This window comes from Phaethon aethereus, assembly GCF_964289735.1.
Source record: "Phaethon aethereus genome assembly, chromosome: Z".
Taxonomy (NCBI): domain Eukaryota; kingdom Metazoa; phylum Chordata; class Aves; order Phaethontiformes; family Phaethontidae; genus Phaethon; species Phaethon aethereus.
The window spans coordinates 1,476,129-1,491,326 of record NC_138577.1 but is presented as its reverse complement, the minus strand read 5'-3'; the positions used below and the strand labels follow the sequence as shown (position 1 = coordinate 1,491,326).

At 40.4% G+C, this 15,198-nt stretch overlaps 1 protein-coding gene across 2 annotated transcripts in view; it reads left to right on the top strand.

The window, feature by feature from the left end:
- The window catches only part of WDR7 (WD repeat domain 7), a gene marked incomplete at its 5' end in the record, with an annotated part of 133,050 nt that overhangs the window by 35,826 nt on the left and 82,026 nt on the right, over positions 1–15,198 (top strand). For both annotated transcript variants that reach the window (XM_082012846.1, XM_082012845.1), the window contains one exon: positions 3,568–3,681. In XM_082012846.1, the coding sequence (XP_081868972.1) occupies positions 3,568–3,681 (114 nt within the window). The remainder of the gene's footprint in view (positions 1–3,567; positions 3,682–15,198) is intronic.

The following is a 15,198-nucleotide window of genomic DNA, read 5'->3' as shown; positions in this document are numbered from 1 at the left end:
GTTACCTTAAAACACTGAAGGCACTGTTTTGGGGCGCTGTGCAGTGGGACACCTCCAGGCTCTCGGTGGTGGGTCTGTCCTCCAAGCCCTGGAAGGACAGATATATTTTTAAATATGTGATGTTACTGCAGATAGAAAAATGGCTACTAGGGCTTCTACGGCTTTAATGGCAAGCAAAAGGTTATCTTGTCCTGGCCTTTGTGTGTGTGTGGGATGCGGATGGAGCCGGCAGACAGGCAGCGCGCGTGGCGGCTGGGAGCTGCCCGGGATCGATCGGAGCGGTGTGGAGTGAATTAATGCGAGGCAGGCAGGCTGCCTGTCATGGGCTGCCAGGGTGCAGGCAGTGCTGGTCAGTCTCTACAGAAATCCATTTTCAATGCATTCTGCCCAGAAATTCAGTATAGACACTTCTGTTGCTTCCCATATTGCTAAAACCCAGTTCATTCAGGTAAATGTTTGAATCAAATTACTGTTTCTTTTTAAGTGAAAATCTTACATGTGGCAGCATAAAATTAAAGAAATTTAGATATCCTTAAATTGTATCTCTCTCTCTCTCTCTCAACTGCTTCAAATTACAATCCATGTTATCACTGGAAAGCAAAATAAATATGACAAGTCTATAGTAACGAATATGCCATTGTCAGTTATTTATCAATGTATTTCTGGTAGGCTTATATTTCTGTTAGAAAGTTTTATTTAAAGCCAGATTAATTGAGTAAAACTTAATTAAACTTCCATCGATTTAAATGTGAGTTTTCATTGAGTAAGGATAGTTTGATTGGACCCCAAAGGCTTTGCTATTTATATATGTGGCTGATCGTTTTCCTTGTGCAAGTTTTGGCTTAAAAGTGCACGAAGAAGTAAGGCAAATAATTTTGTGCTGCAACATTTTAATGTATTCAATGAATAATGAGTTTAAGATGACGTAGTAAATAGTGAATTGTAATAATGGTGTAAGTTTCTAATACACTTGTATCTTAATTGTCCAATATTTTTGAATAATGTCATCTGGCTTATTTCTAACACATTCAGGGTTTTATGATCTTTTCACTTCTAAAACGTGTTTCTAAGATATTTTTTGAGAATTATGTAGAAAACACTTGTGTCCAGGAAAACATGTTCCTTCCTACTGGATTTTCATTGAGAGGAAATGATTATTTACTGCCTGGCATATTTGTGTGCTTGCTATTTTTCTCCCCTTTTGGCTTTATCCATTCGGTGGCTTTTGGAGAATGTTTAATCATTCTGATTAAATAGATTTTGATTTACACTTTTATTTTAATTGTATAAAATTGTAAGAAACTTCTCTAATTTTTTATACACTGTACTTAGCATCAACTCATGCAAAGGCACTTACGTCCTTCAGTTGTGTTATAACTAGCCTCGCTAAGCTCTTTAGAAAGGTGTAGCACCTTTAATGTGGAAAATCAGCCTCTTTTCAGCAACCCAGGGCTAGAAAGCAGGGAAAAGAGTGAGATAACAACTAACTAAATAAAAGGCTTTGAATTTCGGCCCAGCCTAAACCTACTGTTTAGGGACTGCTAGACCCTTGGCTTCTACTGACTTGGGTGTTCAACCACAGAAAATGGTCTTTGGAGATGAAAGCTCAGCAGTCAGAGCCTTCACACTGTAGTTTTCAAAAGGCATGCTAACTCTTCACTCTTGGCTGGGTGTGGAAAGGAATCAAAGAATTTTAGACTATGAAAGTGATATTTAGGGAACAGCTAGATGCTTGCTGTGCCTGCAGAGATTAGCAGCTGCTTATACTAACTGTAATGCAAAATGTAAAGCAGTGATTTCAAAAATAACCTCCTCTCTCCCCCTTTACCCACAGACTGACTCCAGTAGGTATATACAAATAAATAGTAGTGTTAGAAAATAGTTGGAACTTGAAGGTGAAAACCAAAAAGTATTTTGGCAAAGCGGTGCTGGAATCCTGATGTCTGTATGGATGCTGGTAAAGACCCCAGGGAGAGATGCCCACGGGCTGCATCGGCTGCACCATAACAGCGAACTCCTTATTTTTTAAAAGTGTCCTGAATAAGGTTCATGTGCAATTTGTAATTGCATGTGATCTCTGTACAGTCATGCCAGCATGTTTAATGAAGTGATACGCTATTGATTTGGCAGTGTGTTCCAATCTGGTTGTATATTTGTTGTCACTGTTTTCCATATGTGTTGACACAACAAAATGGATGTTCAGAAAGTTATTAAAAGGTACTAGTTTCTTTATAAAGAGGTTATGCCAGAATAAGGTTAGAAATTGCTGTCAGACAATCACTGTGTTGAAGTAATTACTTTGCTGTGAATACTCAGTGTTTAACAACAGTACTGAAACAAGTAAGATCTGGAATACTCATGAGAATGTTAAAGTTTCTGAACTGGTTTAAAGATGACCCAGAGTTAAATGGCGTTTGGGCGTGGATTCACAAACCTTGCTGTACCCAGCCAACAGAGATTGCCCCCTTGAGATACTGTCATCTTTTCATTTATCAATCACATTCATATGTTTGGAGAAGACTAGGAAGTTATTACATGAAAACTACTGAGAGCTGAGGTAATGCACGTTAATGATTTCATAAAGATGATCTAAAAGCAGAAGAGGAGCAGCAGCAGGTACAGTGGGCAGCGCTCAGTGCCGAGGCATTGCATGGTGTGTGTGTTGGTCAGGGAGGGCTGTCTGCAAGGCAGCCATTTACAGAGACTTGATGTCTTGTTGAAATTTGGTTGGTGCTGGCAAAGGGCCGTGGCCCTTTTTTATAATGGGGACTTAATGCCGCTATGCATTGCAAGTGTAATGCCACAGTCCGTAAAGCAGGAACCTCTTCATATAACAAGATTTGTGATAGTATAGGCTAACATAGAAGATGTATTGGGAGGAAAAAAATCGTATCAGGGCATCCCTTCAGTCTGCTTAAAGCTCTTTGGATAGGCTATTTGTGAGACTGTACTTTTTTTACCCTGAGCAAAACACTTCTTTTGACAATGATTGAATTGTGGTAAGGCTCATATAGGGAATAATTAAAGATTATAACTGGTGAATTCTAACTTTAATCGCATGGTGTTATGTGGCATGATTTGGTGTGCACTGTGTAGCTTCTAATAGCAACTAACAGATGCATCCCAACCCAAATGACATGGAATGAGTCAGCTGAATTAATATACTCTGAAGGTCATCTGGAAAAACACCACTTTTTTGGCAAGAGATGAAGTATTGAGCGGGGATGTAAGAGAAGTTCTGCTGGAACTCTGTATTTTGTGGCTAAATAAGTTGTTAGTGTATAATATGTGTATCTATTTGTAGTGATGCTAGAAGATGGCAGAAAAAGAAGAAAATACAGAAGAGATGTTTACAGTGTAGAAAAGACTTTTAAGATGTAGATTTGTGAAAAATCTGCATACAGTATGAAGGGAAACCAGAAAATAGTTGCCCTTTGTTTTATCTGTGTTTCCTAGAGTTACATTGCATGGTTCAGAATATCAAAAGATGATGACTTTTTTTCCTGATCTAAGGATGTTCTCTGCAAATATTACTGACTTTTGCGGGTGTCCGGTTGTTTCTTTCAGCTGGAGTAACCACAGAAGCCATTCAAACTGGTAGTGCAAGCCCAGATTCATTGGGAACAGAGGGAAAAGTTCAGGAAGAAGAGCATGATCTGGTTGATGATGACATCACGGCAGGTGAGCATTAATATAATAAGTTATTTTTTGATACACTAGGTACTGTGCAAAGGAGATGGAATACTGTCTGCCAAATAGCATATTTTTCATGAGAAAACGAAATACTAAAGTTGCTTATGAACAAGAGTGTGCTATTAGAAACAAAGTTATTCAAAAGTAGAAAAGAGCTGTAGACAAAAACTAAATATGTGCTTAACTGTAACTTCCATGATATTATTGTGTTACTTCTGAATCATTATCTGAATTTTAATATATGTGTTTTGAGCTTTTAAGTGTGCCTGCAACAGACATGTTTAGCTTGTAGTTCTCAAAGATTAAAAGCTTTATAAGATTCTTCATAGTTATCCTTTAAATTATTTACCTTGGTGGAAGATCTGATGTAAGGGTGCTACAATCAGTCTGCTTGATTGAATTGAGGGGTTTTTTGCAACAAGTAAGCACTGCGATTTTGTTGCACATAGAGTTCAAGTGTATTTAATTTCTAAAATACTCATTCCTTTTTTACTGTTGCTCTAGTTTATTGTAGACTGGCAGGTAAAGTCAAGAGTTCTGGTCCATCAAGGCATATTCTGAAATGAGAGACCATACAAAAAATATGCATTTAATTATAAGCAGTTATCTTTTGAGTCTTTTTTCATGTTTACTCATGCAGTGTCCTAAGGAAAATACCTATATGCTAGTATCAATATCCTTGGAATTTGAATTATTACGGTATGTGTTTTAGCATAGCATCCTACAGATCGTAGAGTGTGAAAACTATCTTTTTTTTTTGACTGAGCTTTGTATAGATTTTTGTGAAAGTCTAAAAGAAAACTAGTTATTTCTATTGACCTAAAGATGGTTAGTATGACCAATCTAGTTTTGGGTCAAGTCTCTAGTTGAAGGTGCCTGAGACAGGATTATTGCTGGTGGAAAAACAGCCTGTCTGGAGTAGGGACTGGTAAGACCTGTTGGGGGTAAAAGGCTAACTGGAGATAGCCAAGAGGGAGGTAGGGTGCTGAGAATGCCTTTAGCAGCTAGGGGACAATGCAGGACTTGTCAAGAAACAGCAATGAAGAGAGGATGGACCCTTGGAAAAAATAAACAAATAAATGGGCTCGGCATACGTCGAAACATAGATTTCAGCATGTCAGATCAGTGCTTCCTTCCGGAACATACACCATCTCCTTGGCTCCACATCTGTTGGAGACCTTCTGTTTCTTTTTCTGGAAGCTTTAGCAATAGTAGTATTATAAACAAGCATGTGTTACATCTGGGACAGCTTTCTGCCCCTTCAACGTCATATGTTCTTTTCATGGGAAAGAGGTTGAAGATGGAGTAAGTCCCAAATTATGTATGTTTTTTTGCTATGTGCTAGACTGTCGAGTTTTGAGGTTTTCCAAAAACTTAACCACTTAAATTGGTACTGTCTGATGGTAGTAACAATTTTATTTACAGAGAAAGTGTTTCTGTTTATTAAAATTGGTCGAGATTTTAAAAAGTATCCTGAGTAAAGATGAAATTTTAGTCTACAGTTGAATACAATTAGTTTTGTGTTGGTAGAATACAAAAAAAGTTTTGAGACAATTTAAATTTAACTTTACCTTAAAATGATGCAGCTTCTTTCTGTAGTCCTACCAAGGCTAATATTTAATGATTGACTGCACAAAGTAATGCTGGTGTGCAGTGGCCAACAGGATTTTTTTTCAGTTCAAATTGAGATTCACTAAATGCTTTCATTTATCCAAATAATTTCTTAAAAGGATCACTTTCACATCAGTCCTTTTAGAGATTAAAGCATTTTAGCTTAGCTGGCTGAAAAGCACTGAAGCCTGTTTCTGGAAAATACTTCAGTAATACACTACAGTGCCTCCTAAGCATTTAAAAACACACACGCAGGAGTTATTTAGAAGATTGGGTCTGTCTTCAAATGCACTGAAAATACATGCAAGAATAGTCTTCTGATGTAGTAGTAGTATTTATTGCTATCTTTAATGCCTGAAAGGCTTTTCTGGATAACTAAAACTAGAGCAAACGCTTTCCTCAAATAGTTCATGTATGGACAACAGCATTTTTTCCTAGTTGGGCGTAAAATCTACTAGCTTTAGTGGTCAACATTTTGTAATTCATCATGATGGTAAATTGGCTTTTTCAAAAGAATTATTTTTTACTTTTGTAACTTGTGATCTATTTGTATTTTCAATGCAAATTTGGGATCCAAGATAGCATCTAAGTTTTATTTTAGAAATCCAAATAGGTTTTTCCAATAAATAAAGGAAGAGCAAGATACTTTAAGAAGAAAAACCAAAACACCAACAGCATAGCACTGTTAGATACTTGGAGATACAAATGCTTGTTTTTATGTTTTAACATAAGTGCAGCAGCATCTATAGGGGTAGTAAAGCAAGGACGTGGCTGAGCACGCAACAGGGATAAATGGTCAAATGTCACCGAGGCTGTGCAAAGGGCAGCACTGTAGTGCTTTGCGGGAGAAGGATGGACTTCACAACTCTGAGAGTTATATTCCGAAGCCGTTTATTGTCTTGTCTGACTCCAATATATATCATAATTTTTGTTTAGTCACCGCGCACACACTCATGATTGGTTACAGCTTGTTACACACGTTATTGCAATTGGCTATATACAAAATATCACGCGCTGTCCACGCGCCTCTCACACAGTCAGGATTCGCTGCTTGCAGGTGTTCCTGTATTCCTTGCTGCTTCTTAGTTGTTTACCACAGCTCCTTCTCCTCAAGGCCGAGCAGTACAGAGTGATCCCAACAGGGCATCGCTACCTCTGACCCATTTATTCACTTAAAACGAAAATGATAGGGCAGCACAAACAGACTGCCTTTAAAAACCCGCCAAGGTTACTGTGTGGAGCTGTTTGGGAAATGAAGAACTTCAAGGAAGTAACTTCCAGGTTTGCAGGAATGTTTGCCTCCGAGGTGTGCGACGTTACCTTAGTAACGGAAATAACTAACATATGACACACACAATGACATGTATATTCTGAGTATTGTATGGATTGCTCTTATACCTAATCAACAGAAACTTCTAGCAAGTTTAGAATTAATTTAGTTCGAATTAATTCCCAGAGTAACTGTAGATGTTTGCAGACTTAGGCAAATGTCCTGTCGGTGGGTTTTGGTGTTGCTTGTTGTAATAGGAATGCCAGGACTCAGTGAAGACCTTGTGGTGATGGTGCCACATACAATGAAAGATGGCTCTTGCCATGAAAGGTTTATTCTTGTCTCTTTTCCGCTGACTTAGATAATACCACCAGCCTCTTCAGCACTGCATAATGTGGAATTTTTCCATGGCAATCGCATTTTGTAACGATAACCTTATTCACGTTATTATTGACAATGACACTTGCAAAGTACAAACCCGTTCCTCCTTCTAATTAACCATTAATTTTTTAAAATTTTTTTTCCCACTTCCTTGAACTCTGAATGGCATGTAGAGCCATCTCAGCTGCAAAGACTATAGAAGTATTGCCTACCTTGGTTTTGTAGATACCACGTTTTCAAAGGCATACCTCTGTTTGTTAAATCTGCACCTGGACCATTCTGTGAGCACCAGCAGTCAGCTCAGCCAACTTCTTTTCCACTTCTTTGGTGGAAAAGAAAGTACATGCTGGAACTCATCTGGGCCGTTGTCTGAAGCAGTGGGACCACGTACGTGTGTGCGAGGTAGAAGCAGAAGCAAGCCCTAAGAGCTTTGCTAGATGGTTTGCCTAGTTCTGGGAGATTTGGAGGAGTTTTACGTAAGACACACGGCTCTTGCGGAGGGAGAGTTAGATGTCCTTGGAATGCCGTTCCGACCTTAGCAAACAGATTTTGTGCCCCCTAATTGCTTTGGTTACCGACTCTGTCTGCTATTAAACAGTAAACAGTTTATGGGTTTTTTACACTTTGTTTTTAATAGCTGTATGAAAATAAAGTGTCAGTGGGTGGGAAATTCAAGAAACAGACTGCTGTGACTGCTCTTGTGCCTGCTCCTAGGAGGTAACACTGCCCTGAGGAACAGAACCGTAGTACTGACAACTCGCTTAAGCTGGCTTGTTTGTAAAATGGTAGTGCTCCAACAGGTGGCCTGACAGGTAACAAATTAATTAAATATGCTGTTCTTGGACCAGTTATTCTGTTTTGGTATTTCCATAAATACAAACAGTGACAGATACAATTCTCATTCAATTCTACTTGAGCCAACATAAACATTTATTGCTTTAGGAAGCACTGTGGTATAGCATAGTCAAGTGCTGCATCAGGATAGTGGGGAATTGAATTGAAATGCAATTTATTCCTAAGGATCTGTCATTCCAAAAAGCTGGGAGGTAGGGCATGTGGACTGCTTTAGCTACAGAAATAAGGCTTACTATTTGGTCCAGTCCATTTTCTGCTGTATGCTGCCGTGAGATGTTAGTGCACAGAAAGGGAAGAAATAATGGTCAGCCTTCTTGTCCCTCGGTGATCCCTTGCACGGAGGGAGAAAGATCTGTTTGAAAATGTCTTGTGGCAGGGTAAGGCAGTAAACAGGTGCTTTAAAAATACTCTTTGTTTAGCCATGTAATCAAAAGGAGTCTCAGTCAAGCAGACTCTCATCTGACTTGTGCATTGTACAGACACTTTTTTCTGATAAGAGGCTGTCCCAGCAGTTGTAGTAGTGCACATACAAAGGTTTATACAGAAAATAAAATCTGGGAATGCTCCTGATAAATGTTCGTCAACTTGAAAATTTAATCTTTTAAACCTTCTGTCAATATTCACAAATCTATTTTTGTGCATAATGAGTACTATTTTTTAAGCAATAACTATCCTTTAACCAGCAAAGTCAGAAGCAGGAAATATTGCTAGATTAGCCTATAGTCTAAACTTGAATATTGTCACTGATTAAAGAGCTAGTCTTGTCTGTGTTAAAGATTCAACAGTGTAAGGACAGGGGTTCTGTTTCTTGTGATTCACGTTGCGTCTTGCCGCACCATCGCTGCTGCTGAAGTGCAGCAGTATATGGAATGCATTTGCAGATGTTTTTAACTTCCAGCATTTTCTCATATCTTGCATACTTCTTATTTTACCCGAACTGTCTAGGCTTTCTGATTTTGGTACCATCTAACTATTGAAATAGTTTTAAATTAGTTCCTAGGTGATATATTTTTCACTGTGTGTTGTTACAGTTTCTTACTCAAAGGCTTACACTGTAACAGAAGAAAATATTTCAACAAACTGTGAGCTGAATGTTGTGGACGGTCATCTGTTAAGTCATATACTATGCGCTTTTTTTCTTAAATTTTTTATAATATGTTGAGCTTCTGGACTACTTTGGTGGTTTCTCTTCATTCTCTTTCATACTGCTGGAGCTGGCTGCTTTGAAGCGGGAGCGACAGGTGCCCTTGCCCATTGCATCCCTCCCATTACCAGCCAGGCTTGCACTGAAAATTTGGGGTGGAGTGGAGGTACACAACAAATGACACCATCTGTCGTCCCCAGCAAACAAGCCAGTGGCCCACTGTTCAGCACAATGAGGGTGCCAAAAGAGTCAGTCTCTGGACAAAGTTCCTGCTGGGTTTCTTTTTAAGTAGGTTAGGCTGAACCTGAGCACCTTCCACAAACCCTGTCACATACATTTTTGTATCTCCAAAGCCCACCATAGAGAGATCAAAGAGGCTTTTAATTTGTATTTAATCACTCATTGGGAAACCATCTACCGTATCATGCGCTGACTATTGTGTAAAACGCCAGAAAAGTGAGGTTTTATCATCTAAAGCAAACTTCATCCCTTTCAGATGCTAATTACAAAAATAGAGAAAATACGCACTGACCCGTCTTTGTCACTTGGGACTTCTGTTACAATTAAAAATGGAATGTGAGTTCAGACACAGGTTATTTAATGTGTAAAAGTTAATTTTTGATCAAGTTTTCTTGCATACTGACATGAATTCTGAAGCACCGCGAGTAGTGTGTCTAATAGGTAATTGTACATCAAGTTAATTGAGAATCTAGGTTCCTAAAATTTGTAATTAGCTGTCTACAAGGAAGCATGAAATTATGGGTAAAATTCTGTTTTGGTTGTTTTTTTTAAGGAAATGTAATTCACGTAAAAACAGGGTTTTTCAACAAAGCTGCTTGTATTTGAAAAGATACGGGCATGTGCCAGTCAGGCAGATGTCACCCCGTAAATGCCATTAAGAGCTCTGCTCCCTGTGAGGGGGTTACGGACTTGACATCTGTCTGGATGGCATCTGTCAGCGGTGGGAGAGTGCCGCGTGTACTCATTAAGGAAGCACGAATTCAAGAAAGCTGGTTTGTCTTGGGGTCTGCTGGGGCGGTTTCTGGTGAAGGGAGCAGAGCAGTTGCGGGCTGTGGGCCATGCCGAGCGCTGCAGCGGCAAGGTCCGTCCTCAGCCGGGCCTGGCAGCTGCGGCAGGAGCTGGCCAAGGGCTGCCGAAGAGCCAGATACAAACCGGGCTGCCAGCTTGTGTTTGCTTGTAACATTTACATTGGTTAAAAAAACCTGACACTTCTAAAATGACCCTAGATTTAAAAAAAAATAAAAGGCTGAAAAAGTGAGTAAACGTGAACGAAAATTTCAAAATTATTTACTTAACAAAAGGCAGTATACACAGGTTTTAAGCTCTAACTTGTGTTGCAGCGTTGTTAAATATAGTTGTGCTCTGTAGGAAGCAGCGTCAGTTTTTCTCCAGCTTGTGAGCCCACGGAGCTGTAAAAAGTAAAACTCGGATGCCTGGATGGATGTGCCAGCTTCACGGCGTTCAGCAGCTGCTTGTCTGCCGGCTGGAAGGTGTCCTCTCCCCGAGCTGTGTCGCAAAGGACATGCAAAACTTGGAATGCAGTGTCCTGGTTTCAGGATAGAGTTAATTTTCTTCCCAGGAGCCAGTGTGAGGCTATGTTTTGGATTGGGAATGAGAAAATGTTGATAATGTGCTTATGTTTTCAGTTGTTGCTAAGCAGTCAAGGACAGTCCAGCCTCTCGTGCTGGCCGGCCAGCGAGGAGGCTGGGGGTGCATGGGAAGCTGGAGGGGACACAGCCAGGACAGCTGACCCAGGCTGGCCAGAGGGATATTCCATACCATACAACGTCATGCTCGGTATATGAAGCTGGGGGGAAGAAGAAGGAAGGGGTGGAGGTTCAGGGTTATGGCGTTTGTCTTCCCAAGTCACTGTCACACGTGATGGAGCCCTGCTTCCCTGGGGATGGCTGAAACCCTGCCTGCCCATGGGAAGTGGTGAGTGAATTCCTGCTCCGCTTGCGTGCATGGCTTTTGCTTGACCTATTAAACTGTCTTTATATAAAACCACAAGTTTCCTCACTTTTCCAATTCTCTCCCTCGTCCCATGGTGGGGGAGTGAGCAAGCAGCTGCTTGGAGCTTAGTTGCCGGCTGGGTCTAAACCATGACATGTAGTTACCCATGTGCTGCAGGTTTTCTGCAGTTGAGGACTAACAGTGAGAGCTGCTGGCCGGGAGGTGCAGGACACAGCCCAGCCTCTCTCCCTACCTCCCACGAGGGCAGCGAAACTGCTGAGGGTAAAAACCCAGCAGAGTTGCTATGTCTAGAAGGTGGATGTTTCGGTGTGTTAAGCTTAGCATTCTCTCTATGTCTTTACACCGTGATGTCCTAGACTAGAGGCCGTGACTTATCACAGGAGAAGGTAACACTTCAAATTTTAAAATATTTACTTCATCTATCACGTATTTCAATGAAATCAGTATATCACATGAAAGCAGTATTTGCAGACAGTGCAGTTTTGAATGAAGGCTATTAAATACTTATTTCTTTAGTGTAGCATAAGAAGCAGTGTTTAACATGTATTCATCTACAAATACTTTTGTATTTGAAAACATAACTTCTTTCACTTAGTTTTGTATACTTCCTGATATCCATACTTATTTGATGATATACAGCTTAATACTAAACTTTGCATCATGTATCTAAGTAGTATCAGTCCTTCCACCATCTTACTTTGTGCGTGTAAGTGGGAAATCAGCATCAATGAGTGCTTTATACGTCAGTACTTTGTGAAAATTGATCTGGGACTCTTGTCTGAAATTCTTTTGTTATTTTGGTGGCAGATGTCGTCTTCCAACACTATGCAGTCTCCCTCTGTGCCACAGTTACTCTGAAAAATCATATTAACTTGGGAAAAGTTAGTTCTCTTTGTCTTAGAAAAACACTTATGCCTTAATTGTATTCTTTTGGCTGCTCATCTTCTTTCAGTGATGATAGGCAGAAATGCTTCAGCATGGTGTTTTCCTTAACTCAATCAAAGACTTTTAAAGATTGTTACAGTCAAAAGAAAATTATTTGGAATAATCTCTTCAGGTGTAGAAGTGGAGTTTTAGAGAGGCACAGGTTATAAATGCAATGTATTAAAATGTGTTTTTTCTAGTATTCTTGAGGGTCCTCATTTTTTGTTTTCTTTTTATTCTGTTGTGGTTCATCTTTGGTTAGCATTGCAAACAAAAGCTTCGTAAGTCTCATATGCTCTCTGTTTTCTTTTTTTGGTTCTAATAATAGCGTAATGATGTTAAAGTGTGTGGCAGGAATATGCTGAAATCTATGTGGCATTTTCTTTGATTGCGGAGGCCCATGAGTGTTTAAACATTTTCTGCTTCCTGTCATTGCTGGATGATGCATTTGGGACACAGCAAGGCCACCAGCTTTGGTACCATTCTTGTCCAACGTCTTTACAGAAGTTGTTTTGCCTAAAAAAAGGCTATATTGTCATCTTTGTCTTACATTTGAAGAATGCCTTCAGAAGCACAGTTTTTGCATTCTAACATTCGACAAGAGGAGTTCTGCTCCCCTCATGGTACCTGAGGAGGCAGCGGGCAGGGAAGTCCCTTGCAGTGTGTGCCGCAGCGCTAGCAAGGAGTGCAGCAGCTCGGGCGTGAGACACCGCTAACACAGGTAACGCCACTCCCGTGCTGGCTTTGGGACGTGCGACAGTATCGGTACAGCTCCTTCTTATGTCCAAGCACTTCAGAACTGTGTGTGGTGACAAACAGTTGCAAATACCTGTGCAATTTCCCTTAATCCACCTCAGTAAGCTTGATTGCATGTGCTAAATGTAACAGTGCTGGCAAGGTGTAAGTGTTTTGGGGTAAGTCAGCTTTAGTCATGGACCAAACACTTTAGGAGGCTGTTCTGCTCTTAACGTGCATGGTATCCATGGCTTTTAGCAGTATTTACTTGCATAAATTAACCATTTGTCTGTGGAAGACAGTTCTTACAAAGTTAACTACTGGGGTCTAGGAGTTTCCATGTGGAGATTACTTTCCCAGAAGCTTGTGCTGGTGGTTGTTACCTGAATCTCATAATTGATGACCAATATATTGGTAAATATAAGGTACAACTTCCTTAAGATTTCCATTAGTGTTGGAAGCAACTTATGAAATTTGGGAGGGTTTTTTGTTTAAGTGTAGTAGACATCTGTAGTGTGAGATCACTCTCTTGTGTTTTATGCAACAAGTGAGCTGTTTTCTATTTGTAATCTTATTAACTTCATTGCAGAATATGAATTTACTGCATCAACAGTACAAATAACAATTCTGAAATGGCTGTGTTTATTACTTAGATATGTAAGTGCTGTTGCCCTGAGATTATACTAATTCCTGAGGCAGTGAAGTAGTGATGTAAAGCAAAGACCTAAAACCTCTGTACTTTTTTAATTTATGTTTTTGGACTTGCCGGTGAAAAATGACATAGATGTTAAATAAGGTTTAAAATGTCAAGCCGCAATTTCATTCATAATTACATATAGCTTATGAAAAGAACCAAACATGGGCAGAGTTACTCGTGTGGGTACAGAACATCTCTTATGACTGAGAGTTACACTGCTGGTGCCTTAGGGACTGTTTTGACTCATGGAGGAAGAGATAAGGTCTGCATGGATGTGGTGGTCTCATCACGCCTGGATGCATAACCCTTTCATGTATCGTCTGAACACTTCCTCTAACCTCAAGAATACATAGACAACATTTCTTGGGGTAATCCTTTCAGAGGTCCCCACTTCATCAGTTTAAAACACATTTGCTCTGTGTACTGCTCTTGTGACTTCAATGCCTTCTCAGCTCCTCTGACCTATTTTCCTTCTCAAAAATATCAGGTGTTGTCTCAGCACTACGTCAGTCTATGTTGAACTTAAAAAAGAAGAAAATATTTCTCTGCGTTGAAATCCCAGAACTTGCTCTGCACATCCAGTAGCACAATAACCTGCTGAACAGAAACTGTTGACCAGTCAATGGTTTGTGATAGCAGAACTGTGGTCTGTACCAGTCTGCATGGTATGCCAGGATGAGATCATAAATACTCACTGTAAAAACCCCATCTTTCACCGTCCTGCCCAAGGAACGTTTTGTCTGGTCACCTGCACGTAGCGGTAGCTGTTTAATCCCATTTGCCTGAAAACTTTTGTCTTTCTTGCATGAATGAAAGTGCTGCGGGGAAGCTCTGGTTCTCTCTTCAGAAAATCCTCCTGGCCCATCTCTTTTCATGCTGTGTAATGAGCCTCATGGCTCAAAGCAAGCAGGAGGCAACCGTAACGCTGTGAGCCTGGCAGATTGGCCCATGCCTGTAGAGCTGTCCTGAGCTTTGTCAGCCGCTCTGTCTGCACCGCAGCCTGCGGCCAGCCTCTCGTCCTCCCTTCTCCAGACCCCCAGAGCCTGCAGAGCGGCCTCTTCTTCCCGCGCTCCGGTCGGACTTCCTTCGTACGCGCTTTGTAGCGTTCCAGGTGTTGCTGTCTACTGGTAAGGAAGCCGTGCTGCGAAGGCAGCGCTGCTCGCGGGGGCACTCCATTCCTGCAACCGCGCCAGTCCCTCCCGTGCTACAGAAATACTGGGATGCAACAGCCTGGTTAAATGCAGACGTGAAATGAGAGACGTAGTCGTAACCACATGATTTCCTTACGAGAGGCCTCTTCCAGTGCTGGAAGAGTAAACTCTTCACACATTTAGTTTTGGTTACTTTTTCCATCATTGGCAGATCTCTTTCGCTACTTCTCAATAATTTTTAAAGTGTTTTTAGCTATGCATAACTTTTCACTTTCTATATGCAAACCACTCCTCTTCACGCAAGTTTGCAGGACCTGATGATAGAAAGAACATAAAACAGGAGGGTTTTGGCTGAGGTCAGTATTAAGTGCATAATGGAGCTGTTACCAGAATACATAGTCGAAATCTTACATGATGTAGCAAGTGAAGAATTGCAGCTGGCTGCACTAGACCTGTTTGAAAGAATCTTGTAGTTAGACACAAAAAGAGAAATTGTGCCCATTCACTTGTAAGAATTTTAGGGTTTACTATTTGATACGTGTATATGCATTGTGTTAAGAAATCAGCCAGACCCTTTTCCATGGTTAACCATGTATTTTAAGTGTATGATTAGCCACAGCAAAGTTAAAGGATGTTATTCTTAAAATTACTTCTATTGTACATTTTTAAATGGTATTTCCTTGGCCTGTGGTGCAGTTTTTCTAGGTGGATTGATGAAAACAGTTTTTAAGTTTTAAGACCC